Source organism: Anomalospiza imberbis, chromosome 1, assembly GCF_031753505.1.
Source record: "Anomalospiza imberbis isolate Cuckoo-Finch-1a 21T00152 chromosome 1, ASM3175350v1, whole genome shotgun sequence".
NCBI classification, from domain to species: Eukaryota; Metazoa; Chordata; class Aves; order Passeriformes; family Viduidae; genus Anomalospiza; species Anomalospiza imberbis.
In genome coordinates, this window is record NC_089681.1 from 99485655 (window position 1) to 99511258 (window position 25604).

Here is a 25604-nt window from a genome sequence, read left to right on the forward strand (position 1 = left end):
GACATATTCTGCATCTAATAAAGTAGAGCATGTATTTTACTATGTTTTCCAGTTTCCATCAGATAATAACCATCATTGTACAGTCATTTAATTCACATACATCATTGCCCGTTTTTTGGCGTTTTTTTTTACTTTTCTATTACCAGATTAAAATTAACAGAGTGTGGTTTGTACTTTCTCTTCAGCTTGCCTTATTATCTACTCTGTTTTATCTGCTAGGCTAGGTGAAATTTTTCTTCGTGAATACATTGCCATATCCAAAGTAAAATGGCATTGTTTCATTGAGAGCAACAGGGCCACATTGATTAACCTTACATGGTCAGACAGCACTGTCAGCTTTGTCCTTCTCACTGGATTATTCCTGTTAAGGAATCCTTAGTATCCTAACTGGACTTCGTATTAATGGTACCTTGCATAATTTATCTGTGCTCCCTCCATGCAAGTTCATGCCACTTCTAGCAAACATAATTTTGAATTAAATTCATGGCTAAGCACTTGCAGGCTTCTAAAACTGGTATAATTTATTATATTCAAAGTGCTAATTAATACTTGCTTTTAGGGTCTGAAAATGAAGTAATGAAGTGCTGAACTCCAGCACACTTGTACTGGCTTGAGAACTTTCCTGGAATTAATATTGCTCTGGGTTCAATGAATGAGTTTAGATTCTTTTAGAAACACTGAACCAGTCTAGAGCAAGTTGCTTCAAATGGACTTTTAAATACAAGATCTGTGACATACAGATTTACAGGCATGTATACATAATCTCAGTTGTATATAGGTGCACCTGTACATGCAAATGGGCACGCAATATGTGCCTATGTAGTCTGCATTCTTTATGTTGCTCAGCTCCTTAGATTTTACACTTTCCAAAGGCAGAATTCTTGCCATTCATGTTTCTGGTGTTTCTGGTGAGGAACATCCACCACTTTCTGATGCAAGATGTAAGTGACCTCTGAAACAATCTCCCTGAATGTCACCCTCCTATAATCTACATGAGCTTTGTGCAGGAGGCTAGCTGCATGGCTATATTTTCACAGAGCCTGATATAGATGCAACTTTCTGTAATACCGGTGAATTTCACTTTTATTCACTTTGTGGCACTTCTATGCCATTCATACTTCATGATAGAAGGTATGAAATGAAGCTATTATTGCAGGATAGAGCATTATATTCCCTTCTCTAGATTAACCACAGTACAAGACCATGGAGAATAAAGCCCTATATATTGCACATATGTGAAGGTCTAGTTATAGTAAGACCTGTTTCAGGGGGGTTACAATTTGACTCAATCTGAACTGAAACAAAGCCTTCATTTACATTTGCATACATTTAACCAGAAAGCTTTTAATGTAAGAAAGGCTTTCAGTCAAAGTCAGCGCTGCATCTAACTTAGGCAGATCCCAATGAGTGATAATAAAATAACACAACACCTATATCGCTGACATAATTAACAAACTCTTTATCCTACACATCCTATCATATGAGCTTCTTGCAAAACATTGTTTTTAATGTATTTTGTTCTACCTGTGCTACGCTAAACTTGTCCTTTTTAATTTCATTATCCAGCATTTGAGTGTGTCGTTTTACACAGATACAATTAGAGAAATATACAAACTTACAACTTACAGTCTAAAACACAAAGCAAAGGTAAGAATTAAGCAGTTGGATTTAAGCAAAGGTTAGATTCAAATTCTCAGATGGGGTCTCCTGTTTCATAGTGCAATTGTCAGCAATCTGGGCATGGAGCTGAGAAATGAAAAAATTATATCTGCATATGTGACAAAATTATTTTAAGCAGCATGGTAAAAGCTAAGTGGTTATCTTTAGAGACCAGTATGCTAGATGAATGAGCAATACTGATAGCAAGATGCATATCGATACTGAAATGGAGTCAGAGCTACTCATACACTGGTTCTAAATTCACTGAGACAAATGACAAAAAGCACTTGCTTGTCTCAATGCAGAATTCAATGAAGGAATGAAAATTTGATCAACATGAAGCTATGGCTTCATACATGTTAAACATGTTAAAACAATTGGGTGTAGAAAAAAATGAGAAAAAATCATGGTGCATTTAAATTGCTGTTCCTCCCCTGGAATATTATTGCATGTAGTAGAATGAGACTTTCAAACAATATTAGCAGAAAAAACAATGCAAGAACTCTAAGGAGCAGATGGAAAACAACATCAGAAAGGAGATGAATAAGAGGAGACATAATAAGAATATATAAAATATTGAATAAAGAAGGAGGATTGAGAACATGAGGGCTTCCAGTCTTATAACTGAGACATTCTGTTAAATTCAAAAACTGGTTAATTTAAACCTGATAAAAGGATACTCTTTCCTTTTTTTTTTTTTAATAGAGTGTATAATTAGACTGTTGCGCTCTCTGCTAAAGATACTTTTCACTTTTCTCTATTGATAACTTTTTTTCATTTGGATATCTTAACTTTATTTTTATTTTTCTCTTTATTTTCTCTTTGTGTTTGCAAAGGAAAACTGGAAAAATTATTACATAGTCACTCATCTCTAGATACTGAGCACTGACTCATTATACAACAATCATTCTATACAAGGAGCTTATATGAGATGAGGAAATAACGGAGAATCCAATACCTGCTTGCAGAAACACAACTCTTGTCTTCCTCACTGATGTTAATCCATTGCTGTCTAAGAGAACTCTACAAACCTGGCTATCCCCTTCTAGTGCTCTTTGTGAAAGTATCTTTGCCACCATTCCCTGATGCTTCAGATCAACCCAGAGCAAAGTGACAGGACCCAGAGCAGCCAGGTTCTGGCTGTAATTAACCACACTATGTTAATTGTTCTGAATCTATCCGGGCAGCATATGGAGGAAAAAATGAAGTGCTACTGTGTTTTCTTGGTTTCTTTCAAACCTTCAAGGAGATCCCAAAGGGCTCTTGTCCTCACATGAAGCAGAATTTTCACAGGTTATGAGATGGCTAAGTTATATTCACGGTTATATCTGCCTAGACCCAAAGAAAGTCACTTGTAGTAGGTGGAACTACTGACTTAAACACCTTTGCTCTGACAAGGAATCCATATCACTTTCTGAAAACTGACTTTGTAATTTTGGTATCACAGCATTGCTAAAGGACTAGAGGTTCTAAATTTAAAATCTTATAGAACATGAAGTCCCAGCCTCCTTTGTTTATTAAAGACCAGTTAATCTTTTGCAAAGGTTTTGAATCAGTACTCTTAATATCATGGGAAGTGATTACCCCCTCTATACTCACTCTAAACCATGCTGTCTCTCAAAAAGAAGGGCTACTGAAGTGCAAAGTCTAATAATTGTCACAGGTAGCAGATATAATATTAAGTACATCTTGACAAAGGATTAATAGCAGGAGTGCTGCACTGCAGGACTGAGGCAGGTAACCAAATGAGTAAATGTCAAATGAAGGATTATCCTCATTTGATGCTCTTTCACACATCTCCTTTCTGCATAATCTCTCCCAGCTGAGACCTAAACCAGGTGTTTTCAAATGCACAAAGTAGAAGCTCTACCTGGTGTGCGAAAGGAGATCCACTATTAGCTGTCAGCAGGAGTGTCATCTCCTTTTCAAGTACTCAGCCAGCAGCCAGGATACAGCACTACACTGCCAGCTGACAACGGCAAAGCACCCGCCAAGCGGAGCTCTCTCTGGATTGTGCTGAACTACTAGTATTTATTATTCAATCTACAGTCTACCCATGTCAAAGACAAGAGCCCTTCTGTGCTTGACTTTGTACAAACAGAGACCAAAATGTGGCTCTTTTCACCTGATTTCATCCTCAGCATCCCATGGTGCTCATACAGAGGATCCAATGCTGAAAAGCTGCATGAAGCACAGGATGTAATCGTTCAGCCTCTTTTTTTAGCCCATGCAAAGACCAGTGAGGTCCTCGAGGCACTTCCATAACACAAGTAGTATCTTTACAAAAACGTGTGTAAAAGAGCATTGAACCCACAAAACTAAATACGAGAAGTAAACCTGCCCATAATCTTCATGCACTGACTCATCAGCTTTTAGTTATGTGACAGCACAACCCTTTCCCCCTCTGCATGATTCTTAACTCCTTCAGTCCACAAGACACACAGAAGCTTTCAGCAAGAGGCCCTCTGGTACTTTTCTTCTCTGTGCCCAGAGTAATGCCCATAGGCCTTCCTTTCCTTGTATTTAAACCATCAGTGAATAAATAATTACTGACACCCTCCTGAGCTTCTCCACTGTGCTCATCACTGTATAATATAATTGCTTCACAAAACATTAACGCTTTCAACCTCCCTCTGAGGTGAAGGGGAAGGATTAATTTTGCACAGGAACATGAATCAAAGAAAGATGGAGGCAAAAAGTGTCACTCTTTGTAGTTGCCCAGTTTCAGGCAAGAAGATCTGGGCTACTTAACATGACAGAGTATACAAAATGCTCAAAACAGCTGTCAGTATCTTCAAGTCATGGCTGTGAGCAATTTGACTCCTCTGCAAAATTAAGTGTGGTAGGCTGGGACTCCAGAAGACAAACTGAGCCTGGTGGTCATTTCTGACTAGCTCAGTTTGCCCAGCATCAGTCTGGAATTGTGATGCAAGAGCACAGTCTGCCCCCCAGGCAGCAAACAACCAGGTACGAGGCTCCCTCCTCTTTTAGGCTGTCTGGGACAGGTGAGGCAGTGTCCTGTGGCTCTCACTGATCCACAGAGGCTGTTCAGGCTGTTCAGGCTGTGCACTGAAGAAGACAGGGGCCCTATAAATACTGTGCAACCCTGAAGTTAAAGATGGTATCAGAGCACAATCACAAGGGGGCAGTACCTTCATTCTCTGAATGACCGGCTTCTGCGTGCTTTATTTTGCAGCCTTTTCTCTCTTCTGCTGCAAGTCTATGTTGTGTTATAGAAAGGCATTTTGTGCCAACTTGCTTAGCCTGTACAGTTTCTGGGCTGACTCCTGTCTCCTCTAAAGACTGCTTTCTGTTTCACAAAACTGTTATGGCTAAACAGACAGCTGAGCCTCCACAGGCTTCCCAAGGAGGGACCAGAACTGCAGCTGCAGGGAAAGGTCCTCCTTCCTATCTGTGGGCCCTGGACTGGAACATGCTGAGTGCTTAGTTTATTTAACACATGCTAATAGAAACCTCTTAAGGGCTTATCACTTGGCTAAATGGGACAGTTTCTCAAGAACAGCAAAGATTACATCTACATCATCTAGGCAACATCCCTGGCAAAGTTCAGCTTTCCAGTAAAAAGGCAATAGTTCTTCTGGTTTGCACAGAAAAAACTCTTTTTCCCTAACTTCATTTGGATACATGAATAACTTTGCTGATGCTTTTTGGAAATATTCAGCATTAGACAGGTATTTACCATGAAAAATGCTGTCAAGTGTAAACTATTTGGACTAAGTTAAAAAACACAGGAAACAATACCAAGAAGTAGAAGGACTGTGTAATGTTAAGTACAGTTAATGCTACTGATACTATTGAAAGTAGAAATCCTTCCTGTCTTGCAATTCCATCTAGTGGCTTGCTGAATTGTACCATTTTCTTGCAGCAACTCCAATGACGTTAACCTGCACGCTTCCAGAAGATGGGATTTTACACCAGGAGATGTTTTTTTCTAGACTTTGATCATGGTTGCTGACAGGATATTAAAAGGGATGAACCTAAGGTTTTATTCAATGCAACAGTTCTTGTGCTGAATGCATTATTTGCAAGACAGTGAATATTAAATTAGGTTTTACTGACAGTCCTGTTGGCATTTAGCCTTGGAATTTATTAAGGCAATGAAATGTGGTTTGGGTTTAATACCTTACATCACTGTTTATTTTGGTGTATATAGACAGGTTAACACATGAGAAGTTAAAAGGCACCAACAGAGGTGAGTTACAAAGCAGGAAGAAGAGCTCTCCCTTTCCTTCCTTTCAGCTGAGAAGAATGGAGGTGTACATTTCCAACTTTGCATGCTGAATGGACATACTCTAATAAAAACAAAAAAAAAATCTTAATTCAAAATCATGTGAAATTTTGTATTATGCATTCCTGGGAAGTATGACCAGGAAAGGGCTGAAAGCTTTGGTCAATCATAGGTTCAGTCACACAAGCATTGCTTTCTTCAGTGACGCCAGTTCAAAAGACTCACTTTGAAGACTCCTAGCATCCTTACTCAGTCTTTGCCCACAACTCCCTCCAGTTCCACAACTGTCTTCAACAAAACCATTTGTCTGACTCCAGCTTTGCTTTGGAAGAGTAAAAGGAGAGAAGACTTACTACGCTATAGAGACTATGCCAACTTTCATACACTATTTGCTTTACCACAGTTACAAGCTATGGGAAAGAAGTTTAGTTACTAAATGCCATCCTATCTTAATGACAGTGCAGATAGCACACCTCCACTGCTGCCAGCCATCAACATAAATCACTTTCCTCATTAAGGAGATTCATAACTGGGACCATGGCTCCACTGACTGCCAAACTGTATTGAGAGTGATACCTGTACCTGTGAAATACTACACAGCTACTCAAGTACATCAGAGCTACAAAGCATGACTATTTAAAAGTGCTTAAAAAGGAAAACAGAGCACTTACACTAATACCAGTATCTGCAGTGCTGTCACTCCCAGAGTTTGTCAGGCTCATGGTTTCTAACACACCAGTTGTGTGCCCCATCTTCTACAGGAGTGAAAACCCCCACAGCCTGTTTTCAAAGCTGTAAATGTGTAATTTTTGCCACAGTGGCATTTCACAGATTTCACAGAATATTCTGAGTTGGATGGGACCCACGAGGCTCATCAAATCTGACTTTTTTAGTGAATGGCCCATACAGGGGCCTGACCTTGGTAATGTTTTTGAGCCTTGCCTAAAAATGGGTGCCCTAGCTCAAGAAACTGCTGTAGGGACTTGTTCCTTTGCCTCACTGCAAATTGAGGGTGAAAGCTGCTGTTAATCCAGGGCCCAGAAGCACTCTTTGAGGGTTATAAATGCAAGCCCAGTATTTTCTGACACTTTGGAGAGGTGGGGGATTTTTTTTTTTAGAAGACCAAAGGAGCTTTTCTCAGTTAACATATAGCCATACCACAAATACAAAAATGTCCTCCATTTTTCCTGCTGCAGTTCTTGATTTTCTTCCACTCCTTTTTTTTTCTTTTTACATTATTCCTTTAGTTCTCTCTCCTTTGTACCCTATTGGCTTCCCTTTTCTGCACAACTTCTGTCCATCTCATTTGCCACTCTGCTCTTCTGCCTCCAGAACAACCATTCCTGACTGTTTTCTTGCATACACAAGTTAAGCAGCCAAGTGAAAAATCAAAGCATTTCTGATGAGAGTACTTCCTTGGTACCAATAAAAAAAAATTTAGCCAGAGAATGTAAAATCTTTCAACACATGAAAAAAACCAAACTTTTGAATACCCAAAAGTTAAAGCCAAACATTTGGATTGAACAGTACCATGTTTCTCTTTACTTTCTGATGATTGTAACGTAGGAACATTTCACTGTCCATCATATCTATGGGCAAAAGGAACCAAGTGACTTAAGTCACAAACCTATCCTAGAGTTTCTTCTCTGAAAACAGATTACTGGACACACAAACACACACTGTTCCTGCTGGTCAGATAAAATATTACCAGCACTGGACAATAACAGGCCAAAAAGTTCCTTGTAGTTACCTTTCTGAACAAGAAAAAAATATTTTGCACTTTAAATTAAGCTCCGATGAATATATTTTACAGAAACTGCAAAATGCACATATTCACCAAAAAAAAAACAAAACCACAAGTTACTTAAAAACATGAGTATATGTTCACATTTGGGTGTGTGTGACACATAAATGAGAATACACAATTCAGGTAGCAAATACAGTTCTTACCTTATTGCACTTGCAGATAAGTGGCCATAAGAACCACTGGCTGATGAACTGCTACGAGAATTATTGAGAATTGTGACCAAGGAGTTTGGAGATGTCCGTATCATGGTCTGAAGGTCAAAGCTGTGGTCAGACAGGGGGGATATGGACAACGTGCGCTTTCGGCTTGGTCGAGCTGACAACCTCGGACTCGGAAACCTGGCGCCTGTTATGTAAACACAAACAATTATCCACCCGGGTACTTCATCGGATTTATTTGTTATCAGTCATGGGTAGAGGGAGACACCAGCACACTGTGACAAGCCCGCTCCCTTCATCTGTGATCTACTAGCCGCGATCGAGGTAAATTAGGAAGAAAAATCTTTCTTCCTATGGCTTACCTCAGGGGAGCTCTGTTTATTAATGTGCAAGCAAAATGATAAATGGCTAAACAAAAGGAAAAGACTTTTATGAGTTATCCCTCTCATTTCTGGTGATTTATGAATGTGATGGCTTCTTAGACATTCACATCATTAATTCAACCATGAGCAATGAGGCAGTGGTTCAGATCTGGGATACCAGCAAGCCCAAACCCACAACACTTTATACATAACAGCCAAACCTACACATGTCAAATACAGTATAGAAATGAAGAGGCAGCTTTCCTTTTGTTGACCGTAATTCTGCCAGGTGAATACTGGATGTAAAACTAAATATCAGGACTGAAACAAAGACTAAAAGGGCCAGCTCTATCAGCAGAATTCTGATTGACATTCAAAGCATTAAAATGAGGAACAGTAGGCTTTATTTGAATTTGTCCAAGATCCTACGATATTCTTTTGATGGGGTGTGTAGGGGCCTACAACTGCTAAATTTCTTTAAAACTGGAGATTAGATTTTCAAAGCAGCAAAGTGAAGGCAAACATACAAATACCACTTAAATAAATAAATATTATGTTTCTAGATTTTATGTCCTGTTCTGAAAATCTCTACCTCTTCTGATCTATTTTACCATGTCATCCCAACTCTCTGCAGTCCTGACAGAAGATTTATCACCATAAATTTATTCCCTTTATTTAATTATTTTCTATCTTCATTGAGAGTAAGGAGAGAATTAGCTTCCCCACTGCACACTGAACAATTTCCTTTAACAGTACTGCTGCTTCTACCTTTTTAATCCCTTTAACCTGTAGTAAAGGACTGAATCCTAATGATCCTGACAGCCAGGGTCATGCAGGTCTTGGGTTTGATGCAGCTGTAAAGCTTTACAGCTACTTCTCCTAGAGTCCCTGACATTCTCTGTAACTCGCTAATAATTCACAGTTGGCCACAAACATCCAGTATATATAACATCTTTGCATCCAGGATCTATTTTTGCAGGGCATTTAAGTTTACATGTCTAACAATAACCAGGAGAAGAGCCCAAATGTCTCTAATTAGACTCATCCTAAGATCAGAGCTAGATTAGAATCTATTAGTATGCTTTCCTACATACCTGAATGGGTTTCCCTTCTTTCTGTGCATGCTAGCCAAGATTTTAATACAGTATCAGGGGCTGCCATTTTATTGCTGTTGTGGCTGTGTGATCAGATCTCCATTTATAATCCTTATCCTCTTTGGCATCTCAGTAATACAGAGTTTTGCTCCTTCCTGCTCTGTCTCCAGAATAAGCCTTAGTCCATACAGCTCCAGTCCTTCAATGAATATTCAAGCTCTTGATTCATCATTTGAAATTTAGGTATAGCCATTTATTTATTTGTAAAACCTACCACATGCTACTTTTTGTAATCTGTTTTATCTCCTTTTTAGGAGTTTGCTATTGAACTGTGTCTGATATTTTATTAGTGCTGTGTTTCATGTCTTTCAAAGGCAGAGATCTTTTACTTGTTCTAAAATAAGAAACAACAATGATCAGCAGCTATAAGAAACTGCAATATATCTAACAAGGAAATACAACATACATGTCATGGTAAAACAAAAATAGTAGTAATTTGCACTTGCATCTTTAATCCACAATTCTTCTCTGCTGACTGTTCAGCTGGAATGAATTGAAACAATGCCTCTGAAGTTAGTGCTTGTAGTGTAATTTACCCCAGATGAGGATACAATTCAAGTGCTTTATCATGGTTTTACAAGGGCATAGCTAAGTGCAGACCATATACTCCCTGCAGTGTTCTGCACAATCTCTAAAACTGTAGAGACTTCCCTCCTCCTCACTCTTTCTGGACTGAACCAGTCTCCTTTACCCCTTGCCTAAGTCATGCTATGGCTCTTGCATGTCTGCCCAGTGCTTGCTACACCTTCACCTTGCCTGCCCGCTGCTGCCAGGGCATCCCTGTGTCCACACTGGATGCACCACATCTGTGGCCAGAGACGGAGAAAGACACTCCTGTCAGGGGCAGCACCAGGGGTTGAGCCACGTATACAGTAGTCTCAGGCTTCCTCTCTTCCTCCAGGCAGCACCTGTTTCAGGCCCCATCTAGCTCTGGGAATTCAGCAGCCCCCTCCATCTACCTGCAACAGGAACAATCTCCTAAGGGAGATTTTGCAGGATCCTGCAAAAAGGGAACATTTCTGCTTCAGCCAGGCAAGAGCTCTACCAAGTTCAACCACAGGAGACAGGGATTCAATTCAAGGGGGGTCACAACTTCTAAAACTGAAAACACAATTGAATGGCATTACTGTTTTGCCCTATCTTTGTGGTTTAATTAGATTTCACATGCCTAAAAAGTCTTAAGCATGAGCTGGCCACTCATTACAGGACATTTGCTTAACCATTCATTTAGCATATAATGGATTTATTAGTATGCTACTATAAAAAGGAATAGGTCACAATTTGTCCGTGCCTCTGAATACTAAATCAAACTTTCTAGCCTTGCCCAGCATTTATTTTAAAAACAATCACTTCAATATTTATTTAGCAATTTGAGGTGTTCATCTGCTCACAGTGCTCTCCCACCAAAGTATTACATTTCCTACTCAATAATGCTTTAAAATCAGAAAATGAAGGAGCACTGATTCACTAAAAATCCATTTACCTCTGTGGAAGTGCTGATAAAAAACCATCAGCTTTGGCAAAGCACGCAAATGGAAGTTGACAGTGGAGATTTGCTTAAAAATGTCACCCTTTTGGAGTAGACATTATAGAAATAAAAAGTCACTAGTAGACAGTAAAGACTCGAGTGTGCCAACAAAAAATCCAGCAGGTGTCAGAAGAAAAGATCTTATTCTGACATGGAGATCAATTCTAAAATAACAGATATCTATCTCCATCATAAATTTCAAAAATGGAATATGCCATCCAGCAAATTTGCCCATGAATTTGATTTCTGAGTTGAAGTTTTTAGCATTGCTTAATCATTTATAAGGCAATCTTCAGACATGTATCATTTATTCCATCTCTTTAAATCAAACTTCATCAAACCTTTTTTATTCCCTTCCTTTAAATCAAACTTCTTTGAACATGTCTCAGGCACTAGTTTTTATTGAAGGCTATGAACATGGGGCATTTAGAGGGGGTGAGTTTAAAGTCAAACCTTTTTTCTTTCTCTCTTTTCCTTCTGTCTTCTGTTTACAGATGTGGAAAAACTTTGTTTTCACTTTATAAAAGTTTATCATAAATTTTGTCTTAGTTTTCAAAATGATGAATTTGTCATCAGGATGAGAGAAGGAATGGCTTTGATACTCCACCCTCATTCTCCAACTGTGCTTTGACAAACAGAAACCAAACCCAGTCCAAAGCTTCTCACTCTGGCTTAACTCTCCAGGCTGGTGTTTGGGTCTGGCTGAGATGACGTTCATTTTTTCCCACTGCAGCCCTCACAGCGTTGTGCTTTGCACTGGTGGCTGGAAAGAAGTTTTGGCTGCTGGCAGGAAAGAAGTTTTGGCTGCTGGCACAGCACTACCTTCCAACATTTTCCCCATTAGGAGGCCGGAAGTCAGCAAGATCCTGGGAGGGGACACAACCAGGCCTGCTGACCCTAAATGACCAAAGGGATATTCCACACCATATGATGTCAGCTCAGACATAATGGCTAAGAAAAGGAGCGGGTGAGGGAACTTTCATTAATTACAGTGTTTGCCTTACAGAGCAACCCCTCCATGTGCTGGAACCCTGCTTCCCAGGAAGTGGATGGACATTGCTTGCTGGTGGGAAGTAGAGAATAAAAATTTTTGTTTTCTCTTTGCTTCTGTACATGCAGTCTTTCACTTTTGCCTGAGTAAACTGCCTTATCTCAACCTATGAGTTGTTTTCCGTCTATTTTTCTCTCCCACATCCAGCTGAGAAGAGGAACTGATAGAGCAGTTTGGTGGGCACCTGACATCCAGCCAAGGTCAACATACCACAGCTGCCCAAACTCTTTAGGTCAGCTGGGTCAGAGTCTCTAATGCCAAAAGGAGTAGGTCATAATCAAATACCTTTGAAAAAGAGAAACCTCCTGTTCTGTGTGAGGATAGACAAAAGTAAATCTGAGTGAGGTTATTCATACTTTGGAATCTTGAAACCTCAGGAAACATGCTTGTGTTCCACTGAACCTCATTTAGGAGAGTAGAACATATTCCCCAAGTGAAAAATGCACCTATCAACCCAAAAGACAGTGATTTTTAAAATTGTTATAGTGCTTTAAGACAGTTTTGGCATTCAACATCTTTACAGCACCTACAAGTAATTTCAGTTGTTGCTACTGTGGTGCTGTCAATAACTTCCACATCTACTCCACTCCTATTCTGATGCTATACTTAAAGGTAACAAATCTGACATTTTTAGAACAAGCAAGAAGATAGCAGGGCTTGCTCAGGGTCTCTGGCCACCAAAACTGTAGAAAAGCTTTATAGCAGCAGAGAAAATTTTGGTCTAGTTTTCATGCCACTCAGGACAGGAGGAAGAAGAATTACAATTAAGCACACATAATCTTGGTTTTATTCTTCTGCAATGTATTAGACAGTTCATGGACACTGAAGTTCAGAGCTTCAAGAAGTCTACTGCTCCTTGGGTAAGACTTAACCTCTGATTAACAATTCTCCCACTCCTATAATCCCCATTCAAAATCAGTTTTCCAGCACCACAGAGGAAAACAGAAAACCCCAAACTGCATATACTGTGTGTAACACAGTTTGGAACTCAGTGTATGCTGGTGTTGGAATTATTATTTGCACTACAGGAGGGGGTAGAGATTCCAAATTTCTGTGCTAGATGCTGTATAAGCACACAACTAGGAGACAGACTTGCTTTACAAAAGAAGAACAATGTCTTGCTTGTATCTATTTGGTTGTTGTGTGGGATAAATGAGCAGCAGCCTTTCAGTCAGTTGAGTCAACTTGCTTAGAATGTGATAGCAGATAATGAGGGAAACTACTCATGTGTCTTCTGCTTCCTTTGACAAGACTGGGCAAAGGCGAAAGACTACTTTTAAGATCACCATACAAATCCTTAAGAAGAAAGACCCAAACAAATGGCATTGGTTCCCACTGATCACTGTACTTTGTTATTAAATGCATACGTGGGCATTGTTATTGGGGATTTTTATAAAGTCTTAATATCAACTTCCTGCTAATTGTTTTGTTCTCGTTTCTAATCTAAAAATCTGACAAAGAAGAAAGGGGTTTTCTTTTGCATGATGAATGATAGGACATTCAGCTTCCTACTTAATGACAATTAATTTGCTGTATACCCATGCAAGTTAAGATAGTTTTAATTAGTTTTTACAAAGTAAAAGGGTAGCTTCATACTCTATTTAGATAAAAGCAGCTATTGCCTGACTAAACACATTCTCATCAAATACAGAAGGTGAGCTGAGTGACCTTACTAGGATTCACTCTTATTTTAATTCTCTATTTACTGTTTAAAAATAACCCATTTGCATAATAGTGCAGTTTTTTTCTCTAACTCTGAAAAATGCCTAATTGAAAAGTTGCTGGTATAATTAATCTTAAATGTGTGATCTTAATTTTTAAAAACAAACACAAAACAAATTAAAGTATGCATTTCAAATGTATCCTAGCTAGAGCTGGTGAACACAAATATCCTTAATAAAGATAGTGTTTAGGTACCTTTTATGAATGGGATGAAATTATGGGCAAAGGTCAAAACATTTCCTGTTAAGTAAGAAGTGATAACATTCTTGGGATGCAAAAGATGCAATTCTATGTAGATTACAACATATACAATCTCTATTAACACAGGAAGATCCTTCTGCAAATGCCATTATTTGTATGACTACTGCAAAGTCTTCTGGTTCATCAAGTTTTTGGGTGTATATATGGGTATCTACCTTTCTAAAGGCTGAATAAACCCATTAGATCAAATCTGCATCCAAGAATGCAGTTTGGTACAGCTACTTACATGCATTCAGACACACCTTCTCACAGTAGGAACCAAACCCCTTGAAAATTTAAAATATCCCTGCTCATTGCATGTGAAGTTTGAGTAGATGACCTTCATAGTTCCCTTACAACCCAAACTATTCTAGGATTCTATGATCCTTTTCAAGGAAAACGTGCCCATTCATGCAAGCTGGGGATTTTTCCTTGCACCTGGAACACAGCAGCAAATTTACATTACCTGAACTACGTGTAACAGCGTTTCCATTCTGCAAGGTATTATTAATAGGCATTCAGTGTTTTAGCAGTGTGCCTCATCTCTCTCTATCTCTCTCAAAATCCAAATCAGAAGTATCATATTCTTAAGCTTTCAAGTACCTAACTCTGCACATTAATTTCTGGTTTAAGTCCAGACTACTTGCATGAGTTTACTGTGTTTCTGCAGTGTGCTCAAGGTATGTTACTGTCAATTCTTTATGCATACTACTGGTGGAGTGAGACTGATAATAGAAAACTAATTTTAAAAATCCTTTATTAGCAAGGAAACAGAATGAAAAAAATCTTTCCTGTACAGTTTCATAACTATCTGTCTTGCCTGACTCTTATAAAAATTATTGGTCAGTCAAGTACTTCACATTCCAAGGCATGTGTTCTGCAGGCCTAGCTATATATATTCCTATATTCCTGTGCATTCCAGAGGTTAACCTCCCAACACTCACGCTCCTTGAGATCACCAACTATTGTGTGCAGCCAACAGCAGGAAGAAGAAATCGCATGTAAACAAAAAGTTTAAAATTCTACAGGAAAATACAGTTGTCTAACACTATTGCATTGGTCTGTACTACCAAGCCAAAGTCAACATCACCACCTTTTCTTGTCACCATTTTTTATTGCCCTCATCAGAAGGAACAGAGTACATCCTGGAAAGCATGTAAGCATCTATGACTCGAGGGGAATGCTCTGCAAATCCCTTCTGGTAGATCAAAAGAAGCAGTAGCAAGCAGTTTGCAATGGGGTCCTCTCTTTTCCTCCTTCAACAGAGAAACAGAGACAGATTAGAGGACTGAAAGATACTGAGTGGATAAAGAAGGCTCTTAATATGTTATGGAAAACTAAGTTGGGATCTTTGAGAATTCAGCAAACTGCTTCAATTTACCAGCGGTCGCTGGTCTACTGGTCTATGATACACAACTTGTAAGTGCAGCTAGCACTCTCTGAAAGGTGCAGCGCATGCTCTCCTAACAGAAAAAACAGATGTAAACCTTCTGTTAACAGAGAGCTCATCAGGGAAATGCTCACCCTAACTATGAAAGTGAATTACTGATTGCAAATAGAAAAGGACAATTTCAAAAGCACTCAAGCCCTGCTAGAAATAAAATTTATAACCTGTTTTCAGGAGCAGTCCTGCTCCTCTCCCTACTTTCTTTCAAAGTTTACTTTTAGGCTTGACATAACCCTTGTGCATTTGGCAATCAATTCTCTGGCCCTCCAGCCTCATGAGGAGGCTTTTGGGTCAGACTACAAACAGCCACGTGGTTCCCTTTGTAGGACCGTCTATATTTCTAGAAAATATCACTCACTATCCATGGCATGAAGATATTCCATATGAAGAGCCCCGGCTCCTGCAGTGGCAGCTGAAGGAATGATGTCTGCGTACGGGCTGCGCTGGCCTGCCAACAGAGCCATCTGATGATAATATTCAGCTGGACTGACGCCAGCATGTGGAGCTAAAAAAAACAACATAAAAGTACCATTAATGACGTAAGATAAACAAGAAGGAAAGTTTTATCACAGTGCCGGTTTCTCTGGCCATTAAAACAGCTTGTTTATTTTTTAATGTAATGCAATGTCTGCACTATGCCACCATTGGTCAATATATTTCAACCAATGGTACTGTAATAACACCATTCAAAAAAAACCCAGCAAGACATAAAATATTAATGAGCTTGGTGATCTCATATTTTTGTATTTATTATTAAGTGACTCAAAAAGTGACAGGCTGACAGCAATGGAAACTAGTATGATTTATTTAGTGACATAAAAAAGGAGGGAAACCTTCCTAGCATTTTATTCACATTTACCTCATCCTGGCTCAGAGGAATCCATCTCTAAGGTAACAGGGTGAACTTCCATAAGCATTCAGGTATCTGGAGTCTCTACTTAGGAGACTAGAAGATTCTCCCTCACCATGTCCCTCTGTGTCTGTGCTTAGTAGCAAACAGGGATAAAGGATGATTCCAGGACAAATAATAGCTGTCCGTGAACAACACAGGGTCAGTTTTTTAGGAGGACAGACTGAAGTCAATAAATGTGACTATCCCACCCTTCAAAGTTCATGTATAAATATACTTGACACACAAGCCTATTTGCAGAGTCAAAACCACAGCCTGAATAGACTCTACATCCCATCAGTGAGGTTATCATGATGCAGTCCTCTCATAATGACTTGTATTATCTGTTCTTTCATGTAAAAATAACATGAGAGCTTCCTGTTCCCTTCCAATTTTCAAGCAGGTCGTCAACTAATGGGAAACCCTGGACAAACACAAAAATTGATATCACTTAAAGATCATCTCTCAGCAGGCTTCAGATGCTACTGAAGGTAGAGCGTCATTTCATGAACTTTTGTAAGACGTACTCATAAAATAAGATGGGCTCCCCCTCTTTGATCCTGACCCTGACCTGCCATGAAACTTGAGGTGAACAGCCCTTCTCTCTGGTCTCTCCCTGTCCCACTTGCAAAACAGTTTACACTCTGGTCACCACAAGATGATATGTAAGCTTGCCTAAAACACTTAGGGTTCCTTAGGTTAATGAGCTGCACCCCAAGCTGGTAAAAAAGATTATTTTTATATTCTTTCATATAATTCAATGAGATTTTTCTTTAATCTCAGCAGCTGAATCTTGAATAAAAACAAAATGTTGGGCTGAAATTCTTTGAATATTGTTACCTACACAGAGCTAAAGATGATTTATATTTTCATTAGAAAATCAGATCCTAAATGCAAACCTTAGAAACAAAGAATCAAGATTTACACTTTTAATTAATGTTCTTTTGAACATAAACAAGGCATTGGAATTTGGAGAAAAGTTAATTCAGCAACAGATTGCTGAAGTGTATAGTCTGCTTTTATTACTACCAAATAAAATGAAAGAATGTGCTTTTGATGTTAAAATGTTAAACATAACATATAAGAAAGGGTTGTGAAAAATAGATGTATGTTAAACAGGAATAGGAATGGCATCAATAATGAGCTGAGATAAATTAAAAGTTGCTGGTATTTTTTCCAAATTACAAATTGATTTCACAATTAAATACAATCTTTCCACTTTCTGTGAAATAGTAAAGAAATTATTCAGACCAAATTTTAGAAGATGGGTAACTCACACTGAATCACTGATTTTCAATTTTTACAGTACTAGGCAGCCATGGCGTATTTCCAGACAGACTGAAAATACTTCCTGAGCTTTCTGACATAAGTGTCTGGGTTAACAAACAGTAACTTGGCTGCAAAATTTAAAATTAACTGCTGCAAAAAACATAGTGAACACATAATTACTAAATGTTTCATATGCCAAGAAATGTTCTGGTGCTCTTAAAAGATTATTCCTTACTACCTCCCTCAAACATAAAAAATTAGCCTACTAAATGACATATTGCATAAAGGTAAAAAGCAAATGAAGGGTAAATGGGAAGACCTTCAGTCCTGAATTTTTTCCCGTTTATTCCCAGGTAGCTCCAGCTTTGTTCCCCTTTTTCAATAAGCAGAGGCATTTGCTTCTGCACCATAGGCAGAGCTGAGCTGCATTTGAGTACTTTCCTCAACACACACCAACAACTCCATCCTTACCCCTGCTCCAAATCCTCAGAGAAGTCCTCAGCCACCCCTGACCCACCAAATCTGCTGGCTAAGGAGAAGCAACAAGAGTTATGTTCCAGATTGTTTTGGCTCCTGGCCATCCCCAGATCTGTGAGTTGACAGACTGAGCCCAATAGTACACTGATCTAATTATCTAACTGTCCTAAAGCAATTAGGCAGCAAGAGAAATCTCACTATGGCTTTCAGAAAAGCAGTAACAACTTCCATGTTTTCAGAGTTCAAATAGTATATCACTTAAGCCATGGTGTCCTTTACGTTATTAGTTGGTTATGTTCATGCACCCCTTTAGGGCACAGGAGTGTTTCATTTGCATTCTAGAAGTGCTCAAACCATGATTCAGATTCTCTGATCCCAGGAACCCATATCTGAAAAAAGGCATTTTATTGTATACCTGATTGATCATACAACAGACTATGGATTCCAGGGAACAAACGTGCAGCTTTTCAACAGCATGCCGTTTGATTGAGATATCTTCAATGCCTCAATCAAGTTACTGTATTTTCACTGGATGCTGTGCAACACCAGGGCTGTGGCAACTGTCCAAAGATGAACTGTGAGCCTACAGGAAGTGTGAAGTAACACGTATTTGTTTAAAACCTCAAGAGAGATGCTTAAGCTAGTAAATTTAGCATACACTTCTGACAGATTAAGGCTGTGTTTACAGCCAGCAATCAAAACTCACGGGATGAGCATTAAGACAGAGTGTACTCAGCTGTACTGTCCACACCCGAGTGTCTCATGCCATCTGAAAGCCTGGGAGTATCCAAGCTACATAGGCTGGCAGGAGAAAACTGTCTTTCTGAGGTGGCAGGTGGAGTTGAGGCAGGGCATTTCACAGACCTGAACTGACACCAAACACCTGCACTGCAGACAGATGAACCTCAGCACCATCATAATTACGACAGAGCTCCAGACTCAACTGCTAACATCCCAAGTGTCCATTTGTTGGGGAACTGAATAGTTCTTGAGGCTTCACTACCTACAGCTCACTGGATTACTATGGCAGAACAACACCGAAAGATCACGCATTTCTATACTGTACACATCTACATTTAGGCGGCAGAATCTGAAACCAAATTCTACCCTGTGACATCTCTGGATGTTTCTGGAGAATCAGCTGGGTGCTGGGTCAGGGAACACTCTGTGCCCACTTTGCAAGTGAATCCAGTATGGGACGCCTGAGACCAAGCCTGTATACAGCTTAATGTCATAGGTGGTGATAGGTGGTTTCCTTCAGACCTTTCTTCATGTGACACTGGAACACACCTTAAGCATAAATGAAATTCTGCAGGAATGGGACCTGAAGAGTATTGAAGATAGCAAGGTATTCTGCACATAAGCTTCTGTGAAAAAGCCCAGATGTACACCACAAGAGTTTTCCCAATATATGCCATTACATTATAGCTCTGTCATTTTTGTCCTACATCTAAAGCACCAAAGCTCCTAAAAGTCAAAACTTGCCTTTCTGACCATTCAATTTTTTTTCTTAAAAAAGTATTTTTTAAAAAAATACTTCTGCTAAAACAAAAAGGGTAGAATCAGGAAGAATTCATGCAACATCCAAAGTGCTGCTAGGAAAAGCCCTATGTGCATGCCATATACCTTGACTGACAATAGGTCATTAAAATTTATTCTCATAAGAATATGTGCCCATAACTAATGGATTAACTGTAAAGGTATATATTCTTATAAACGAGGATTAATTAGTTATCCGTTTGGATAGGGTGCACCACTCATTTTTCAAATTCAGCTAAAGGCAGTTTAACTCTGGTAAGTTTCTGAATTCGCTGGGAAGATCTTTCCTATAGTTAAAGTACCAGTTTAATTACCTTTCTCTGCATAGTTGATTCTGACTATGTTATATTTCAGTTCCCTTCAGTAAATGGTACAATTTTGAAATGTCAAACTGCTTATGCTTACCCACTATTGAAAAACATACTATTAACAAGACAGCCTTTTTTTGCAACTCTGTTGACGGCTCACTTTGGCAAAATTCCCACTGAAATGAGTAAGAAATGTGCTAGTAATGATAAGAGTGATCACAGGAGCTCACTTCAGCCCAAATAGCCTGGAAAGTAAAAGCCATGGTCACAGCAAGACCCAAAGCACTGAATGTCAAGTATACTGCCCACCATGTACATTAAAAGAGACAATCTTGATCATTAGCCACTTCTACATAAGCATCTTTTCTTTTGGCCATATCGTTGGCTAGGATGGACTGAAATAATTCTACATAACTTCAACAGAAGTATTGACTAAATGTAACTAGTCAGTGCATGCTTTATATGATTGAAAAATGCTGTTTTAATTAACAAGCCTTTTGTGCCTGAAGAACTCCATGGTTATACACTGATGTGAACTCATAAAGAATCTGACTCAATTCAGTGCAGGTACAATGGATTTTTTGGGAGATCAGAATTACACCCCATGTTAGACCCACAAACAAAAGATATCACAAGACACACACCACCCTTCCAGCATAAATTTTGAATGAGGCAGCTTTTTTTTTTCTTCTCCCTGAAGTTTCAACATTTGTGAGATGTACAAATGAGCCATCATCGGCTGATGAAGTATTGAAACATTTATGACATAATGAATATGTCTGACAAACCTGGTGAAGCTGCTTTGAACAAGGGGGAAAAATGTTGACAAGATTAATATAACTTAAGTTGCTACAATGACAGAAAACAGGAAGCCTGTCTTAACCCACCGTCTGTTGGGCTGAGTCCACGGGCTGCCGAGATCATGGAGAGGGATGGGCTGCTGTGCAGGGACCTGATGTAGTCCATGTAGGGGTTAATGTATGGGTGAGGGGTGCTGAAGGGAGACTCTGATGTTGCAGCAGGATTTCGGTGCGGGGAAATTCTAAGGAATGGCAGCTCTGAGTATGTTGGGCTACTAGATAAGGCAGAAGGCCTGGAAGAAACAAAAGGAAGAAAAACAAAACCAGCCAGGTTATCTACACAATAGAGAAAAATACTATAAAGGTAACACACTTGTTTCTTAAAGAATACAACTGGGTTGCACATGTACTGAAGTCAACTGCCTGGAATGAAAAAGGATGGGAAATTAATTCTTCTCTGTCCCCACTACTAGTAACATTTTTTCTGACCAGTTTTAACATGACTTTATATTTGGTTTAATCTTTACACCCCTCAATACCCTTTCCCCAAGGAGTTAAGGAGAAAATCACTTCAATTAGTGCAAAAAATGCACACAGTATTACATAGTAGTTCTTACTGCATCATGGAATACATACTGAGATTCAGAATCATTTACATCTTCAAAACCACGTGGCTATTGAAAAAGGAGCTTTGAGTACCACAATGCACCCATGCCCTTCATTTTCCAAGCTTACTCCTTCTGAAAGTGCAAGATGGCATGTTTATACAGAAACCGCTTCAGGAGTCCCAAACTTTGGAAGCCATTAAGACACATGGGTTCTTTGGAGCATTTTTTTTTGTTGCTGTCCCTTCCCATGAAAAAGTCACAAAAGGCACAAAACTTGGTGGCAGAGTAAGAAAAATTGCTGCATATGTGTGTTTTTAGTATGGTGCCAGTGACCAACGTTTTTTAACAAGACCCCATTAATTAACTACATCATTTTTGTGAAGGTAAAGCTTGGTGCTCTCTCATGCTATGTGTGATGAACCAAGGCTGAAAGCTGACAAAAGACAAATAACCTGCCATAACCCTCCCCATCATCCCACCCTGCCAATATGACAGTGTCTGGGCTCTGCTTGGAGACATTTCTCTCACAGCATCCCATCTCCAAAGGCACTGGAAAAAGTTCAAATTTCATCACAAGGGGCTGGAGTGCCTGCCCTTGCCAACCTGCTCTTTGGCAAAAGACAATGATTAAGCCTGTCATGCATTTGCTGTCGTCCAAATGGCTGACCTGAACTAAATGCCTTTTTGTCCCTGTTTTTCCAATTAATTTAGCATATATACAGCACAGACACAGGCAGCAGCTGTGAGAGCAATGAGGGCAGCCTGTTCCTTTGAGGCTGTTGGCTTACAAAGAGTAATCAAACAAGAAATGTATTTTTTTCCCTTTAACATACACATGATCAATGGAGGTAGTTGTCATCACCTAAAAGGCCAACAGAACATAATCTTACATAGGAGCCAATTCTGCCCTGCCATCAGCTAGGAAATGCTAGCATATGAGTGGGACAGTGATCAAAGTCATGAATTCCTAACATGACGCCAGCTTCCCTGCCACTAAATCCATGTGGGCTTGTAAAATCTGAGGAATGAAGATTTCTCCTGATGTGTTTTTCTCCCTCTTTTTCCTTCCCTATCTGACCTTTTTTGTGTTTCTCGCCCTCCAACAGCTTTCTGCAAGGTAAGCCTGTTTAGCCTTCCTGTATGAAAATACATCCTAGCTCCAAAGTTTGTTAGAGAGCTGCATTTTGTGCTAGTAGCAGGTACCAACAGTGCAGTATGTCCTCTGGCACTTAAGCAAGTGACCCACATAAAGCTAAGCCACTCACTAGCATGCTTTCAGCATATTTGAAATGCACTGAGAACCTGAAACCAGAAGCTACTTTCCACCACTGTGCAAACCAGATATCTCCTTTCCTCAGAGAACTTTTTGTCTGTATGGCTCTGAAGTACCTTTGTTTTACAGTGGAAGTGCATCTTTTACCTTGGTACTATGAAACCCCACCAGACATGAAATATTCGTTGTCTCCTGATTCCCTATGAGACCAAGTTTGGTAGGCAAGAATTTTAAAAATCATGGTGATGTAGGAAGCAAAAGTACTACAGCTGGGTATCACATAACAGAGTGAATTTCCTTTCCTGGCAGTGAGGAAAATATAGTAGTACAGCAAATTTATACAAAAGTAACAAAGAAACTAAGTCTGGATGTCATTTTACAAGAGATTCTTTTTAAATGTGATCCAAACTCTTATTTAGAAACATGAAGAGCATGCAAGCAGGCTGGGGCCCTAGACTTATCTGGTGCATATTGAACAGAGAACTCTCTAAATGCTTATGCAAGAAGGCTGAAAGTCTGTATCGGCCTCAGTGATTCACTCTCCAGCTGGCCAACAGCCAAATGCTGCCGCAGGAGCAAGATTAAGAGCCAGGCTGTCAGCTTCTCCCTCCAGATCCAGCAAGAGCCATTCAAGGACACCAGGACTCCACCGCTCTTCTCCTCAGCCCTGCCTCTTTCTCTCTCTCCTCTTCTGAGCTCCTCAGTTTTCCTAGGATGCTAGGGAAAGGACACTGACCTGGGTAACATCAATCAACAGCAGGCAAATAAATGGCATTATCTGAGGTAGAAATAAGAAATCATCAGATTCCACAAAGAATTCCCAGCTCTGGACTCTGATATTTCTTAATTTCTCTCGATCATCTGATTTTAACAGGCTGCTAACTTCTGCGCTCACTTTCAGTCTGGACTTCTCTTGCTCCTCTGTGTTCCCAGACTCCCCTTTCCCTACAGACCCATTTTACCTCATGCCTTCTTCATCTGCTCTCAGGCCCACAATTTGAGTCATCCTGATTTATTCCAATAAACATCACATATCCTTCCTTTCCCTCTGTGATTAAACTTCACTGTGAACATCTTTCGCAAGTATTAACTCCCTCCTTTCAAACTAAAATGCAGCTTTTAGAAAGGGTGCTGCCAAACACCCTTACTGTGGCTTTGCAACCTCATTGTTGCAATAAAGAACAACCTTCGTCCTGTAAACAGCAAACAGTACAGCCCAGGAGTGGCTCTGCAGATACTCATTCAGTGACAAACAAATCAAATCTCCAGATGTGGGTGGCAGTCCACCCCCCTAATTTTTATTTCACATGTATAGAGTAATAGAATGGTTTGGATTGGAAGGTACCTTTACAGGTCATCTAGTCCATGATGTCATGAGCAGGGAAACAAGCTGGGGCCCTCCTTCAAACTCAGGACCCTTCAAGCCCAGCATCCTGCAACCTAGCCGTGCATCCTGTTGAATGGCATTCTGCCTTGGGTCTGAGGCTATTTCATGGGATGTGATGAGGCTTCAGCGTTAGAAGAGGCAAGGAGATTTTCAGTGATACTGCTTGACAATTTATGCCTCACCTGTAAACCATGGGAAGGCAGAACTTGCCCTGCATCTTCTCCTGTTCAGGGGTTCTTCTGTTATACAACATATTCAGACCACTTAAGGGAGGGAGCAAAGCAGATGTATGCTCTTTTCTGAATCAGGACCTCTGTGTCTACTTCTAGACAAACTCAATTCAAATTTCATACAAAGCTGATCACACTTTCAAGACATAGTTGAAGGTATCCAGGTTTGTGGGTAAAAGACATCCTGTGACTGTGTTTTGCCACTAATTTTTATCCTGACACATTAGGATGACTTTATTATTTTCTCAGTAACCTTGATTATATCTACAACCCTGACATAAATGAGAAGGAACAGAGAACAGGGCTAGCTGTGAAGGCATCCCCTCCTTCCTGTCTAGAAGGCCTTCCTGTTCACTGCTAAGGTGCTGAAATATCATGAGCTCCACACAGTTTCTATATCTACCACAGGACTTCCAACTCCCCACCCAAACCCAGTGCACCAGCTTCTTCCTGTCCCAACTCTGATGCTCTGGGGAATCTCAACTACTCAGCTTGTGAATGGCACACATGTGCCGAGGCAGGGAGATCAGTGTAAGGGCAAACAGGTGTATTTTTTTTTCCTATTAGTCATGACACTTTGATGAATTGTTGCAGAGGTGTCTGCACAGTCTTAAAAACTTACATAGTCACAACAGGTCAGCAGCTGTGAACAGCATCAGCTGAAGGGCAAATCACAGTATGTGTGAAGCTTCCTTTTTAAAAAAATGGGTTTTTTTCCTGACCACTGCTGAACCATGGGTGAGCTATCTGTAGAATTTCAGTTATTACTCATGAAAACAGTGTGTAATTTTGTTTTGTTGCTTACAGCTGCAATAGATGAACTGTGTACAAGAAGACTGGCAAGCAGCAGCTTTGGATTTTAACCACCACAAAAACTGAATCAAATCCAATTCCCTTTTCAGCCCATACAGCCCTTTTTTAACTGGTAAAGGAAGATCATGGGAATCTGAGAGTTGATGAGCAAGCACAAGCAAGTTATACATATTTCAAAATGATCTGCATGCACAGATCATTATCTAGTATTATCTTGAGAGGATCACACATTCTTCCCATCAGCAGAAAAAAAACTGAGATAACAGGGACTCCTACCACATACTTTAGGCTGTTTTTTTTTGTACTTAAGCATTTGCCAGTTTTACAAAGAGGAAGATAGGATTGCCCATATTCAAATCCTATCCCTTTCTTTGGTACTGATGGAACAGCTAACTTGAGGTGAAATATTGCTGTCTGTCTATGACTAGAGGTGAAAGACCTAGTAAGTAAGCCAGCACAGAGCTTGTTGACTGTGGGCCCTTCAAACCACCTTCTCAATGCTCTACTGATGGGATTAGAGGATCAGCCCAAAGTCCATGAAACCATCTTATGTGGATTCATGCATGAAACTAAGTTGGGAATTGAGGAGGGAGGGATGGAAAGAAAATAGACCCAGTTCAGGGTGCTGGGGAGC

At 39.8% G+C, this 25604-nt stretch overlaps 1 protein-coding gene across 14 annotated transcripts in view; it reads right to left on the reverse strand.

Annotated features, from left to right (window-relative positions):
- The window catches only part of GLI3 (GLI family zinc finger 3), a 204360-nt gene that overhangs the window by 49365 nt on the left and 129391 nt on the right, over positions 1-25604 (reverse strand). For all 14 annotated transcript variants that reach the window (XM_068202060.1, XM_068202017.1, XM_068202022.1 and 11 more), the window contains 3 exons: positions 20747-20952; positions 15736-15882; positions 7859-8060 (listed from right to left, as the gene is read on the reverse strand). In XM_068202060.1, coding sequence (XP_068058161.1) covers positions 7859-8060; positions 15736-15882; positions 20747-20952 — 555 coding nt within the window. The remainder of the gene's footprint in view (positions 1-7858; positions 8061-15735; positions 15883-20746; positions 20953-25604) is intronic.